At 38.4% G+C, this 14,994-nt stretch overlaps 2 protein-coding genes across 2 annotated transcripts; one reads left to right on the top strand and one right to left on the bottom strand.

The window, feature by feature from the left end:
* Positions 1 to 3,697: 3,697 nt before the first annotated feature.
* On the bottom strand, positions 3,698 to 8,095 carry cryz (crystallin, zeta (quinone reductase)). The gene is made up of 9 exons (XM_058417943.1): positions 7,939 to 8,095; positions 6,980 to 7,093; positions 6,741 to 6,893; positions 5,761 to 5,924; positions 5,618 to 5,669; positions 4,973 to 5,122; positions 4,777 to 4,878; positions 4,590 to 4,685; positions 3,698 to 3,883 (listed from the first exon to the last, which is right to left on the bottom strand). Exons 2-9 carry the CDS (start codon positions 7,085 to 7,087, stop codon positions 3,722 to 3,724), a joined length of 987 nt encoding a protein of 328 aa, XP_058273926.1. The 5' UTR covers positions 7,088 to 7,093; positions 7,939 to 8,095; the 3' UTR covers positions 3,698 to 3,721.
* Positions 8,096 to 8,883: 788 nt separating this feature from the next.
* tyw3 (tRNA-yW synthesizing protein 3 homolog (S. cerevisiae)) lies at positions 8,884 to 11,348 on the top strand. The gene is made up of 6 exons (XM_058418705.1): positions 8,884 to 9,244; positions 9,373 to 9,453; positions 9,790 to 9,888; positions 9,985 to 10,056; positions 10,645 to 10,778; positions 10,933 to 11,348. Exons 1-6 carry the CDS (start codon positions 9,071 to 9,073, stop codon positions 11,132 to 11,134), a joined length of 762 nt encoding a protein of 253 aa, XP_058274688.1. The 5' UTR covers positions 8,884 to 9,070; the 3' UTR covers positions 11,135 to 11,348.
* Positions 11,349 to 14,994: the final 3,646 nt, after the last annotated feature.

Here is a 14,994-nt window from a genome sequence, read left to right as displayed (position 1 = left end):
CAGCCGGCATGCAGTTAGCCTCGGTTAGCTCCAGCACTGTCTGAACTACTTTAGGGTTGTCTGAACTAGCACATGCCATCTTCTTCCCATTGTACAACACTTTGTCTGGAGACTGAATGTAGCTGTTGAGGAACTGAGCTAGCTCCCTCAGCTCACAGCTACAGTTCCAGCAATTAAGGTCCAGGTTTAGCATGGAGAGCCGTGAGAGGTAGGAGAAAGCGTCGGGAACATTCTGCAACCTGTTTCGCGAGAGATCCAGACTACTGAGACGTGGCAGGTTGCGGAAGCTGTCTCGGCCCACATGGGTGATAAGGTTGTCTGACAAATCCAAGATCTCCAAGCTTCTCAGGTCAGATGATGCGAAAGTACTTGAGTTGAGGCTGGTCAGAAGGTTCCCCTGAAGCAGCAACGTCTTCAGAGAATCTGTCTTCTGAAACCAGGATCCATTTAGTTCCTGTAGAGCGTTATGGCCCAAATGAAGTGCCTCTAGGTTATGAAGCCAGGAGAATGTTGTTCTATCCAGTGAGGGGCTGGAGATAAGGTTGTGGTCCAGAGATAGCGTTCTGAGGACAGTCAGGTTTTGGAAAGCGTTTCCTGTGATGGTAGAGATGATGTTGTTGCTGAGCACCAAAACGCTTATGTTGGATAAATCTGAGAATGTGATGCGGTCCACGGTGTCTATGAGTCCATCAGTGAGCATCAAGGCTTTGGTTGAATCTGGAGCCTCTGGAGATGACAGAAGAGGATCAGGAAAGAAAGTATGAACTACGGCTATGTTCACTTTATAGTCTTACAGTGTTTTTTTTTTTTTTGCTGAAATCGGACCTGTCTATCTACTACAGTCAGTTAGCATTTCCTGTTCTGACAGAGGAACTGAACGTAAAAGATACAGAAGCTTCGTCACCTATGATCATGGAGAGTTTACTGCAGATGATGGCATCAGCAGAGCAAACTATGCAGGAATCCGGACAGAGCCTGGAAAGCTGAAGCTGTGTTATTGACACCATCAGCAGCAGGAAGACACCTGAGAAGAAGCATCATCTGTTAGCATGGACTAATTACAGGTTCAGAGCTTAATCAAAAAACTTCAGATTGGATGATATTCAACAACAGAACTTAATATTTGATTCAGGTCTAAAGTAAAAAATGGATGCGACTAGCACATGCTATAACAGTGTTATAATCATACTTACTCCTCATGGTTTGTCAGCGAATCGGTCACATGGTGTTGCTCTCACGTCCCCCAGAAACTCACTATGTACACGGACGATATTATATATGATGAGATTTTGAAATAAAACCTATGCCTGGCTCAAGCAGATCTCTCGCAGCATCTTGGTCTCCCTCTGTGCTCCTGTTACAGAGAGCTGTGATAAAACATGCATGATGCTCCACCTGTTCTTCTCAGTAATGTATGCTAGGGTGTGTCTCCAGGTCATGAAGAGTCTACTGACTAGTAGATCTGTGGCTCTGGTTTCAAAATGTGCTCTTTACTTAGAAACCAGATGGTTTGTACTTTTGTTCTGTTTACACACAATTTTTATAATATTTTTAAATATATTATAGTGTTATTAATTAATTAATTAATTGTCTTTTTTGTTACTAAATATTGTTTAAATATTTTTCTGATTTCTACTAGATGGTTTTTTTTATTATTACTACTCTTATTGATTTTTCAATGTTATTATTCAGTGCTTTATTCATTATCTAAAGCTGTAGATGGTTCTCAAACCCTCTTTAAAAATTCCTTTAAGTCGAGCTGTATGTTTCAGAACACATTACATGTATTCGCTAGAACCGTGGTTCTAGTGGAGGTGGTGGTGAAGGTGGAACACTGGAACACACGATCTATCATTATTAAAGATATTTATATAGAATTTCTACCTAGAATTTCCTCCTATCTGATCCTTAATAACTGAAAATAATTCCGATGAATAAATCTAAAAGGCAAGTTTAGTCAAAATGTATTTTATGAGCTGCACATTTCAATAACGAGTCTAATATTTGGATTATGTTTGTCTGGAACTATGTCTAGACTAAGCAGCTTTTTACAGCAGTCATTATTTTCCACTTAAGGTCATTAAAGAAAAACATCCAGTTTCCTGATCATACCTTACACAAGGTCAAGACCGGACACGGTTCCCATAATCCTGATGGTGTCCAGTCTGTATTCAGTGGATCGTTCCTCTGCTCTGGTTCCGCTGAAGCTGTAGGTGTAACAGGTTCCAGACTCGCAGTGTCCTGTTACTGCTCTTTACCTCAGTGCCACCTGATCTCACCGCTGGCTTTCAGAGCACCTGAGAGGCGAGAACACGAGTCCACTGCACCTTCAGTGCGAATGTAAGAACATGGCAATGTCCAGACAGTAACTGTAAAAGCATATGCATAATATATACATCAGTCAGTCTCAGGGAAAGAGGTGGGGCTTATGTATCTGTAGGTCTCAAGGAGGCAGGGCTTATGTATCAGTCAGTTTCCGCAAAAGAGGCGTGACTTATGTATCTCTCAGTCTAAGTGAAATAGGTAAGGCTTATGTACATCAGTCTCAGTAAAGGAGGTGTAGCTTATGTATCTGTCAGTTTGTTTGAAAGGAGGTGTGGCTTATGTATCTGTCAGTCTTATTGAAAGAGGTGTGGCTTAGGTATCGGTAAGTCTCATTGAACGAGGTGTGGCTTAGGTATCGGTCAGTCTCATTGAAGAAGGTGTGGCTTATGTATCGCTCAGTCTTAGAGAAGGAGACAGAGCTTATGTATCTGTAGGTCTTAGTGAAGGAGGCGGAGCTTATGTATCTCCTGGGCTTAGTGAGGAAGATGTGGCTTATGTATCTGTCAGACTTAGTGGAGGTGTGGTTTATGTATCTGTCAGTCTCAGTGAAAGAGGTGTGGCTTATGTATTTGTCAGTCTGTCTGAAGGAGGTGGGACTTATGCATTTGTCAGTCTCATTGAAGGAAGTATGGTTTATGTATCTGTCAGTCTCATTAAAGAAGGTGTGGCTTATGTATCTGTCAGTGTCAGTAACGGAGGCGTGGTTTATGTATGTCAATCTCAGTAAAGGGGGTGTGGCTTATGTATCTGTCAGTCTCAGTAAAGTAGGTGTGGCTTATATATCTGTCAGTCTGTCTGAAGGAGGTGTGGCTTAAGTTAGTCTCAGTGGTGGAGGATAATTACTTTATTATTAAAAATCAATTACAACTTTGTGCAGATTTTAGTACACATGCTCCTGAAATGATATTAAATATTAATATTTTTCTGATATTAAATTTTCATCTCATTTAAATGTTTGATATTGTCACTACAACCTGTTAAAATGCATGACAGATTTTATTCATTTGAATTTTCTTCTAAAAATACAGAGAAATCAATGTTTGTGTTCAACAAAACACTAAGCAAATATCATTCAAGTTCTTTTTTTTAACAAACAAATTATGGCTAGCTCCTGTTTATAAATAGCTAATTCAATATTTTTAAAATAGCATACTTTCATTTTAAATTTATATATATATATATTCAGGTAATTTATGTATATTGGAAAATGTAGTGTAGAATGTGATTTTACAGTAAGTAATAGACTGCACTGACTAACAGAATACAGAATTTATGCTAGTAAATGACATATTCCATATCCTGTTAGCTAGAATTCGTCAGGATTCACTCAGAACATGTGCTTCAAATTTGATCAAAAACGAAAAACCGTAAGATTATTTAAAGTTTTTATTGGGTTTCACATGACCAGGATCATTTTCCCAGAAGCCCCGGGGCTGTTGATGATGTCCTCATGGGCCTGAGCAGCTTTGTCGAGCGAGTACTCCGGACCAATCACCGGTCTGAGCCACCCGGCCTCCATTCCAGCAAACAGAGCAGCGGCCGTCTCCTCCTTCTCCTCCTTCACAGATAACACACACACACACACACACACACACACACACACACACACACACACACACACACACAGTGAGTTTATGGCTTCTTTCATATTCCTTGAAAGTAGGCGTGGCTTAGGTATCTGTCAGTCCTAGTGAAGGAGGTGTGGTTTATGTATCTGTCTGTCCTAGTGAAGGAGGTGTGGTTTAAGTATCTGTCAGTCAGAGTAAAAAGGTGTGGCTTATGTATCTGTCAGTCTCAGTGAAGAAGGTGTGGCTTATGTTTCTGTCAGTCTCAGTGAAGAAGGTGTGGCTTATGTTTCTGTCAGTCTCAGTGAAGAAGGTGTGGCTTATGTTTCTGTCAGTCTCATTGAAGAAGGTGTGGCTTATGTTTCTGTTAGTCTCAGTGAAGAAGGTGTGGCTTATGTTTCTGTTAGTCTCAGTGAAGAAGGTGTGGCTTATGTTTCTGTTAGTCTCAGTGAAGAAGGTGTGGCTTATGTTTCTGTTAGTCTCAGTGAAGAAGGTGTGGCTTATGTATGTGTCAGTCAGAGTAAAAAAAAGCATGGCTTATATACCTATCTGTCCTAGTAAAGGAGGCATGTCCTCGGTATCTGTCGGTCTCAGTGAAGGAGATGTGGATTATGTGTCAGTCTCGTTGAAGAAGGCGTGGCTTACTGTATGTAACCCCACTGGTGGGAAAAAAGCAGAAAACAAACAGCTCCACTTTACCTTGGTGGCATAGAACACAGCCACTCCCATGATGCTGGACTCTTTAGCCATCGTGTCTCTGGGGTTAATCTCCACAGAACCTCTACACCCCACAATCTGTAAGAACATCATAACAGCAGTAAGGAGTGAAGTGCTGACCAGAAACATCTAAAAGAGTGTGAGGAGAGATACGAGCTTCTACACACACCGTCACTCGTCCTCCGAACGCCAGGAGTTTCAGGTCATTGCTCAGGTTCACGTTAGACAGCATCTCGACAATCACGTTAACACCGTGGCCTTCGGTCGCATCCTAAACACACACATACACACACACACACACAATGTATAGTAATCATTATCCTTTAGTAATCATTTGAAATTAACAGCAGAAGTCTGAAACACACCAGGATTTGATCCATGTAGTTCTTCTCTCTGTGGTTAAAGGCCACGTGAGCTCCATTACTGAGCACGAGCTTCATGCCTTCAGGGGTTCCAGCTGTACCCAGAACCTTCAGTCCGAACGCTCGGGCTAGCTGACATGCTGCCACTCCAACCTAACAGCACACACACACACACACACACACACACACACAGAGGACAGAGAACATACAAGCAACCCATACACACTTTACACGCTCATCAAACAAACATCATAAACACCAACAGATTGGTGATAGATTTTTGTTATTTCTAATAATCATAATCCATTATTTTAAAATAATTGTAAAACAACAATTTTGTATTATTAACAATACTACAATAATAGAAAAAATAATAATAATTTTAAATCTATTATAATATTATTAATATATTTTTAGCATTACCATTATTTGATATTAAAAAAATAAAAATAAATTAAAAAAATTAAAAAGTAAATAAAGAAGTGAATTAAATAAAAAAAATATATATATTAAAAATTATTATTATTATTATTATTATTATTATTATTATCTTTTTTTTTATTAATTCTGTGACTGGAAATGTTTATAGTTTTTCAAATATTTGACATTTTATTCGAGTTGATTTGAGAAGAAATATTTAGTTCTTACTCCTCCGCTGGCTCCGTGAACCAGAACTGTCTCTCCTGCTTTAGCATGTGCCCTTTTACAGAAAAAAAAACATAAACTGATTATAAATAAAAGAGACACAGACACATCCGGGGAAAAAAAACAACCCATGAGTTTGTTCTTACTTGTGAAATAAAGCCCTGTACGCAGTGAAGTACGGGATTCCCACCGCAGCTCCTTGCTTGTAATTCAGAGAATCCGGCAGTTTGTGGACAGACTCCTCGGACGCCAGGCTGTACTCGGCGTATCCTCCTGTCTCGGTGCTGGTGGTAAACACTCGATCACCTGCCTGAGAGAAGAAGCAGAGAGCAGTTTATTTTCCTAGAGGAAGATTTAGGATCGAGAACATCCGAAGGTGGTGGAAGATCTTTCGGAAGGTAGCTTGCTGTTAAATGGGATATTAATCATTTATATAAAGAGTTATGATATGAAAAGGTGCAAGGTCTCAAAACATCACACCCATATTTACATTTCATCTCGGTTTTTATTTATATAACTGAGCAATCAAGGGTTAAAAGGCTTGCTCAAGTGCCCAGCATCTTGGTGGACCTTGGATTCAAACTCACAACCTTTCCATAAGTAGACCAACACCTTAACCTTAACTAAGCTTCCACATCCCTGTTCTTGTGGAACATCTCGTTCCCCTGTCCATTCTTCTGTTGGCTTGTGGCTGTGGGGATTAGTGATCATTCCTCTACAAGAGCATTACTGAGATCAGACTCTGATGTTAAGATGTTAAGGAGACTCCATTTCTAGTTTATCCCAAAGTGTGTTCAGTGGGGTTGAGTCAGAGTGCAGGTTCTTCCAACTTTCTCCAACCTTCACCTCCACATCATGTCATCATGGAGCCCAGGGGGTTTGTGCACAGGGGCATCGTCATGCTGGAGCAAGGTTTGGACCATGAAGATTGAAAAGTGTCAAGCTACACACACAGAGACTTTCTAGACAGCAGTGGGGTAACAGTTTGGGGAAGAACCACATATGGGTGTGATGGTCACACTTTTGACACATACTTTTAACAGAAGCTAATTTTATTCTATGATTAGTGAAATCAACAGTTCCAAAAAAACTGAATTAGTAATATAAAATAAAACAAACAGGTAACCTTCAGGAAGCGAACTCCATCTCCCACAGCCTCCACCACGCCGGCTACATCAGACCCAGGAGTGTACGGGAGACTGGGTTTGCGGGCGTAGGCTCCGGCACGGATATACGTCTCCACGGGATTGACCCCACACGCGTGCACATGAATGAGCACCTGGAACACGAAGCAGGAAATCCATCAGCACATACAGGTGGGTTACTGCATGGTTCATTCAGCTGTGTGTGAGCTATGAGCTTCACCTGTTTGTGTCCTGGAGCAGGAACCGGTATGTCAGAGCAAAACTTCAGAACTGAAGGAGCTCCAAACTCGGACACTCGTATGGCTTTCATTACTTTTAATGACGCCATTTTTGACTGTTGGAAAACGTCACAGGTTCAAACAAGCAAGTTTTGTTCACACGCATTATTAATCCAGAACTTTCTGTTTTCCTGCTCAAGTGTCCATTTCCCATTACATAGAGGTACAGGTTCTCTGGAGGTGACCAGTGGCATGAATAACTTACACTATATTCCCAAAAGTTTTGGGACACCCATCCAAATCATTGAGTTCAGGTGTTGTTTTTCAGGGGTTGGGCTCGGCCCCTTAGTTCCAGTGAAAGGAACTCTTAATGCTTCAGCTTCATACCAAGACATTTTGGACAATTTCATGCTCTTTGTGGGAACAGTTTGAGGATGACCCCTTCCTGTTCCAACATGACTGTACACCAGTGACCAAAGCAAGGTCCATAAAGATATGGATGAGTGAGTTTGGTGTGGAGGAACTTGACTGTCCTGCACAGAGTCTTGACCTCAACCCCATAGAACACCTTTGGGATGAGTAGAGACTAGATTAGAGCAGAGGAAGGGGTCATCCCCAAACTCTAAAGCTGAAGCATTAAGAGTTCCTTTCACTGGAACTAAGGGGCCGAGCCCAAACCCTGAAACACAACACCTGCTGAACACATGTTGTTATTGTTGGATTCATAACAGTACCATATTATTGCCTGCATGACATAACAGATAACATATTTTCTTAAAGCATTATTGTTGTTCCAGAGACATTAATAAAGGAGACATGTAGGTGTAGAGAAGATCAGTTTGCATAACTCCTGAATTTTAAATAAGCTTCAAAGCCAGATTAGCATGTTAGCTAATGCACAGAGCATCACAATATCAGCAAAAATCTTAAATAAGGGTCTGACATGTCGAGAAAAACTCACCAAGCTGCACGCACGCGCACACGCACACACACGCGCACACACACGCACACACACGCGCACACACACGCACACACGCACACGCGCACACGCGCACGCACACACACACACACACACAGGTCAGACTTTGAAACTTGAGTTTCGCGATGTCGTAAATATTTCCGCGTCTGAGATCACATGGGCACCAGGCGGCTACCATACCGTACCCTTCTTCCACAATAACTCCCACCTTGTTGCGCTAGGATTGGTTAGCGCTTCAAACTCGCGATCCGATTGGCCAATAGCGAAGTAGACTATGATTCTGAATATGATTCCGGTCGAGAGAATCGACTCTTAGAATCAAACCTTCGATTCTAACGGTTAATTCTAGGAGTCGATTCGGCGCTGTTTTGGTGATGTTTTGGTTCTTTTGGTTCCAGCTTTAAAAATACAGGACAGAAAAGGATATATTGATTGTATTATTAATAGAGTGCATATACACTTACAATCAAGTGCAATACACTTCCAAGAATATAAACACACCCGCGCGCAATGAGTGCATAATGCTTTAGCATGAATGTATTCTTGTAAAAAGAAAAGATTCAACCGATTAATCTAAAAAAGACTCGTTTATTTATTTAAATCTCCAAATACGTCATAATAAGTAAATGCATAATTGAATTAGTGAATCATTTGCACCTGTCACTTGTAAGTCATGGTCTGTGTAAAATAGTCACAAATATTAAAAGAAAAGAATAACTAAATGTACTCAAATTACTATTAACTAAAGATAATTAAATCTCCTGTGAGACCAATACAAATGCAAAACTTTTTACCAGGTAAATAAAGGGCCAAAGCGACTAAGGAGTCAATTTCTGGTTATAGAATCGAATCCTACATTTTAGAATCGACTCCTGAGCTTTAATGCATGTCGGCGAAGAAGCGAATTCTTTTTGGGAGTCGATTCTGAATCGGATCGCAGGAGGCAGTATTCGCCGGAAGAAACAACGTGTTTTAGCCACTCTATCAAACCCAGAGCTAGCATACAAAATAAAAACAGTAATATAGCTAATATCTGACAGCTGAAAATGCCTGGATAAAGAAGTGAATAACTTAAATAACTAGTTCCTAGTTGTTTATTAGCTGAGTATTCGCTATGGAAGGAGAAAACACGTTTAAACAGTGGAAGAAGCAGTGCCTGAACAAGCTGGACTTCAGTAAAAAGGGCAGTATAGATGAGGACATTACCTCTGTCGTCTTATTCCTGAATAATTCTGACAATTATTTCACCACGAGCTCGTGTTCTGGAAGAATCATCCTGATTGACGGGGTAAAGTGTACAGATACATTGCAAAAACATGCACAGATTGTATCAGGATTCATTCAGACAAGCTGTAATTAGTTAATCAATCAATCAATCAATCAAGTCATGGATTGTGTGTTGTATGTGTGTGACAGCTTTCAGACTGTGTGGATGTGCAGAAGCAGAACTGTTCCTGGCTTTTTGTCACTCACAAGAAGTGTACCAAAGATGACGTGGTAAGGCTGGACATTTAATTTAGAATTTATTTTGAGATTTTTATCAATTAAAACAGACTTTCACGATCCGTACAGTATGCTGGAACCAGACTCGAGCTTGCAGCATTTTACAAAAGAGTTTATAACAATAATACATCACATAGTCCTCTTTATTTTACATTGAAATGAAAAAAGTATTTTCATTAACAGTTAATGATTTCCGATTTAGAGTTGATACTGGAGACTTCAAAGATGCTACATAAACATCTCTCGCTATATCAAAGATGACACACACACACACACACACACACACACAGATAAAAGGTCTTCAGCTGAATGACTTTGTCATCTCCTCAGATGGCTGGTTTGGAGAAATCCTCTGGAGACCCTGTGTTTAAATTCGAACCCTGTGTCCTTCACGTGCAGTGCAGACGGCTCGAGGACGCTCAACTCCTGGTAACGATATAAGATATAAAAATAAAGAATTGATATTTTATTTAAAATGTTATAATAAATCATTTAAAGTTGTGTTTTCTTGTTGCGCCCCCCCAGCACACAGTCGCTATAAACTCAGGCTTCAGGAACTCTGGAGTGACCGTGGGAAAGAAAGGCAAAATCATTATGGTGAATTTTCAGACTATATAAAAACATAATAAAAAATTATACAACTGTACAGATATATTTGACTTCTTGGGGTCTAAAAAATTTGTAAATAATTTTGTATTATCAAGAATACTGTCATAATTATTATAAATAAATAAATACAATTATTATTTAATTAATTAATTTAATATAATTAAATTATATTATTAAATTAAATTTTTTTAAATTATCAAAACATACATTTTTACATTATTATTTTTTCATTATTATTATTATTATGACAGTATTTTTGATCATACAAAATTCTAATAAAATTATTGTTCTTTTTATTATATTTTGCTTTATTATTTATATGAAGTCAAGTCTTGATATCTGATTTAAACTGGTGATTAAGTCAACCTTTACATGTTGAGGGGCGGGGCTTAAGTGGGCGGAGTGATGCCAAAGAATGCTCAGAGGAAATAAAGTGGTCTGTAACTTAAAAAGTATAAAGTTTTATTAATGTTTATAGGCGACCCGTTTAGTTTTCACTCTGCACTTGATTATGACACGATAAAAAAATGTAAATATTTATATCACCACTGTTTTTGTGTCCGTTGTTAAATGCAGGCTGTGCGCAGCACCCACTGTCTCGAAGTTCCTCTCAGCCACAAGGGGAAAGTCCTGGTTTCGCAAGAATATTTGGAGTTTCTTGTCGGAGTTGCGAATAATAAAATGGACGAAAACCTAAAGAGGATCGAAAGGTATTTTGTTGCATTTATACACTATAATGTTTCCTGACAAGAACCTCTGACCAATCAGAATCAGGAATTCAGAAACTATAAATCTCACTGTGTGTATATTTATAAGAAAATTAGACTGTGTGTGTAATAAAGCTTGTGTTTTCATCTGTCTCAGGTTTTCTGTCAGTCTGAGATCTGCGCTGGAACCAGACGAGGAGAAAGGGCGTGTAGAGTCCGAGGAGAAAGCTGTTTACAGACGGAGGAGGAGAAGAGAGAGGGAGGCGGACAGCACAGGATCGGACGACCGTAGGGTCATACAGCAGAGTGACGGTCAGCAGAGCAGCGAGCTGGACTTTGAGCTGAGTCTGTTCTCTTAGAGCTGTTCATGAAGCTCTCATGATTCTCCTCAGGCTCCTCATCCTGAACAGACTGATTATTATTATTTATTTATTTTTTTTTTTAATGGACATTTTCTACAATTTTATATGAAATCTGGACGATGTGTTTAGCTTCCATTCAGTGTTTTGTGTAAAAATGGAAGAATTAAAACTATAGGATTAAAGTGTAGAATGTACCTGACACTTATATACATTCTGTCTCTTAGTATTCATTTATTTATTTATTACTGGAAATTGGAGCTTGGAGTTCGGAATTTGAAGCTCAGAAATTTAGAATTTGGAACTCAGAAATTTGGAACTCTAAGTTCAAAATTTAGAATTCGGAATTTGGGACTCAGAATTTAGAATTCACTTCACATTACACATTTGGAAATGCAAAGTTTCGGAAATTTGAATTCACATTTGGAATTGAGAATTTAAAATTCGAAATTAGGAACTTGGAATTCAAAATGTAGAATTTGGAACTCTGAATTTAGAATTTAGTGTTTGGAGTTTGGAAGTAGAATTAGGAATTCAGAATTTGAAGCTCAGAATTTAGAATTTGGAACTTGGAACCTCAGAATTTGGAACTTGTAATTCAAAATGTAGTATTTAGAATTTAGAATTCAGAAATCTGAATTTTCTATTCGGAATTTGGAACTAGAATTTGGAACTCAGAATTCAAAATGTAGAATTTGGGAGTCTGAATTTTAAAATTCAGAAATCGAATTTGTAACATGGAATTCAGAATTTTGTACTCGGAATTTGGAACTCGGAATTTAGAATTTGGAACTCGGAACATCAGAATTTAGAATTCGGATTTTGGAACTTGGAATTTGAAATAGAGAAGATTTAGAGAAACTCCAGTGAATTAAATAAACAACATGAGCTTCATTCTCATTGGTCAGAATGCCTCAATTTATTTATCAGTAATGGCGGCTCAAAATCACAGGCTTATAAATTTATTGAATTAAACTTCCTTTTAGGAGATGATTTTTTTTAAACAATTATGGAAACATTATTATTATGATGATGAAAATTTATTAGTCATTCAGATATCACATCTCATTCAGAAGCAAAGCCGAATGTTTGTCTTATTTATGTGAAACAGGTCAAATAAAAATAAGGTCTAATGAGGGGACGTAATGTAAATGAGAACTTTAAACAAAAAAACAGTTCATACAGCTCCAGACTCGAGACCTTCACTCCACTCTGATGTTGATTATTTTCCTGCAACATTTCGACACACAGAATTTGATTTCTTCCTTTCTGTCTGGACATGGCAGATTCCTGAAGAAGCCGCATCTCAGTTTCCGTGAGCTTCATCCGGAGCCGAGTTATCGTTGTTATTCCTCCAGTCATCAGCATCGCATTAAAGAAATGCAACATCAGCGTCTTTCTTTTATCTCGCCTCTCGTAAACAAACGCTGCCGCTTCATCAGCTTGTTCCTGAAAACCATTTAATTAAGATTAAAGATCAGACACTTTAGAAAGAATCCACATTCATCTCCCATGTGTACACTGCAGCTTGTACCTGTTTCAAATTAACATGGTGTTTCATCAGATGTGAACGTGACGGCGCGGTTTGCCTGAGAAGAGGCAGGACGCAGAACACGGCCGTGCGGAAAGAGACCACGGTGTTCGTGAAGCTGGGCTGCGGTTTAGAAGCCCATTTCCTCAGGATTAGAGATCATTACTCTTACAGACTCGGGCCTCTGTGATGGCTCATTTGGAGGATTTGGCTCATTAGCAAGTCCCTCCTCGAGCATGTGAGGCTAGTGATGGATTGTGTTTGAGAAGTGTACACAGGTGCTTTGTGGATTTGATCAGGAACAGCTGGTGGTCCATGTGTCCTGTCCTGTGATGTGGTGGAACATGATGAACTGACCATACATGACGGACAAAAAAATCTGCGCAAAGATGTTACAATCTAAAAAGAGGATGCTTGTGAATCAAGCACAAAAAAATGAATCATTTGAACGTGAATCAAGTGAAAAAACGAATCATTTAAAAGTGAATCCCAGAATAAATGATCAAGTGAAAAATTAACCATTTGAAAATTGAATCAAGTAAAATACGAATCATTTGAAAGTGAATCCAAGATAAATTATAAAGTGAAAAATGAATCATTTAAAAAAAATTAATCGTGTAAAGTTGAATCGAATCTTGTGAAAAATGAATCATTTGAAAAATGAATCAAGTAAAAAAGCGAATCATTTGTAAAATGAATCATGTATAAAAAAGAAATCATGTTCGAAAATGAATCAAGTGATGAATTAACCCCTGAAAAAAGAATCATGGGTAAAAATCACAATCACAGTAAAGCAATCAAATGGGGAAAAAGATTCATGTAAAAATTGAGTTGCAAAATGAATCATGAAAAAAAAATGAATCGCCAAAAATCACATGTGAAAAATGATTCATGTGTAAAACTGAATTGAATCCTGTGAAGAATGAACACGTGAAAAATGAATCATTTGAAAAATGAATCAAGTTAAAAACGAATCATTTGAAAGTGAATCCAAAGAAAAATTATCAAGTGAAAAATGAATCATTTTGTTCGAATTTAATTTAAGTGATAAATTAATACACGACGGACAAAAAGATCTGCTCAAAGATGTTAAAATCGAAAATCTGATGCTTGTATCTTAAGTGACTCACACAGGAGCAGATGAGGGTTAATAATGACAGCATGGCAGCACTGGGATTCGAACCTCAGGCCCTAACCACAGCTCCAACTTTCCATACAGAAAACCCAGTGAAGAACATTCATCTGACCGAATCAAAGCTGAGTCCATAAACATGTCAGGATGGTTTCAATTAGACTACTGGTTTATTTATTTTAATTTCATTTGGAAAATACAAAAAACCTAATTCTTTAGAAAGTATCACAAGCAGGAACAAAGAAAAATAGTGACGGGATGAGTGGGATGGAAAAACATCCGGAGATGAAATGTGGAATCCTTTGAATCCTTATGGAAAAGAATCAAATGAATGAATCAAGTGGGGGAAAAGGAATCGTTTAAAAAAAAAGAATCATGTTTTTTTTAAAGCAATCATGAAAAATGAAGCTTGTTAAATTGTGAAAAATCACTTGTAAAAAAAAAAGAATCATCACAAGCTGATGGTGTAAAAATCAAGGGTTAAAATATGAACCGTGATAAATGCTCACGTGCAGAAAGATTGAAAAATGAATCATGTGAAAAACGAATCGTGTTAAATGGTCAAAAAAATCACTTGTAAAAAAAATGAAAGCAAACCGATCACGTAAAAAAATTAAGGGTTAAAATATGAACCGTGATAAATGATCACTTGCAGAAAGAGTCATGTGTGGGGTTCGAGCCCCAGTACTGCCAAGCTACTGCTGTTGGGTTCTTGAGCAAGGTTCTCCTCGCACCAGGGGCGCCTTATCATGGCTGACCCTGCGCTCTGACCCCAACTTCCTAATAAGCTGGGATATGCGAAAACCTTGTGAATTTCCCTTTGGGATGAATAAAGTATCTATCTATGTGGAAAATGAATCAAGTGTAAAAGTCTCCATAAAATACACGAATCATCTACAAAAACGGCACGTGGAAAATGAATCGTGTAAAAAATCATGATGAGCTGTGATTTAGCTAAGATTGAAGTTTAGGCCACGCCCACTTTGGGATTATAGCAATTTATAGACATTAACCAGATCGAGATAGCTTTTGAGTGTGTAAGAGCTTATTTACTCAGGATTCTTTTATATGTATATATTCATAATTTCTTCATCATGTTCATCATCATCATCATCATCATCATCATCATCATCTTTCAGCCTGGTGCTTTGTGACTGTCTCATGTTAAAGACGTTATAGAAATCAAATCAAACCGGA

The sequence above is a fragment of the Hemibagrus wyckioides genome, linkage group LG20, assembly GCF_019097595.1.
Source record: "Hemibagrus wyckioides isolate EC202008001 linkage group LG20, SWU_Hwy_1.0, whole genome shotgun sequence".
In the NCBI taxonomy this organism is placed as follows: domain Eukaryota; kingdom Metazoa; phylum Chordata; class Actinopteri; order Siluriformes; family Bagridae; genus Hemibagrus; species Hemibagrus wyckioides.
This window is presented reverse-complemented; position numbering and strand designations above follow the sequence as displayed.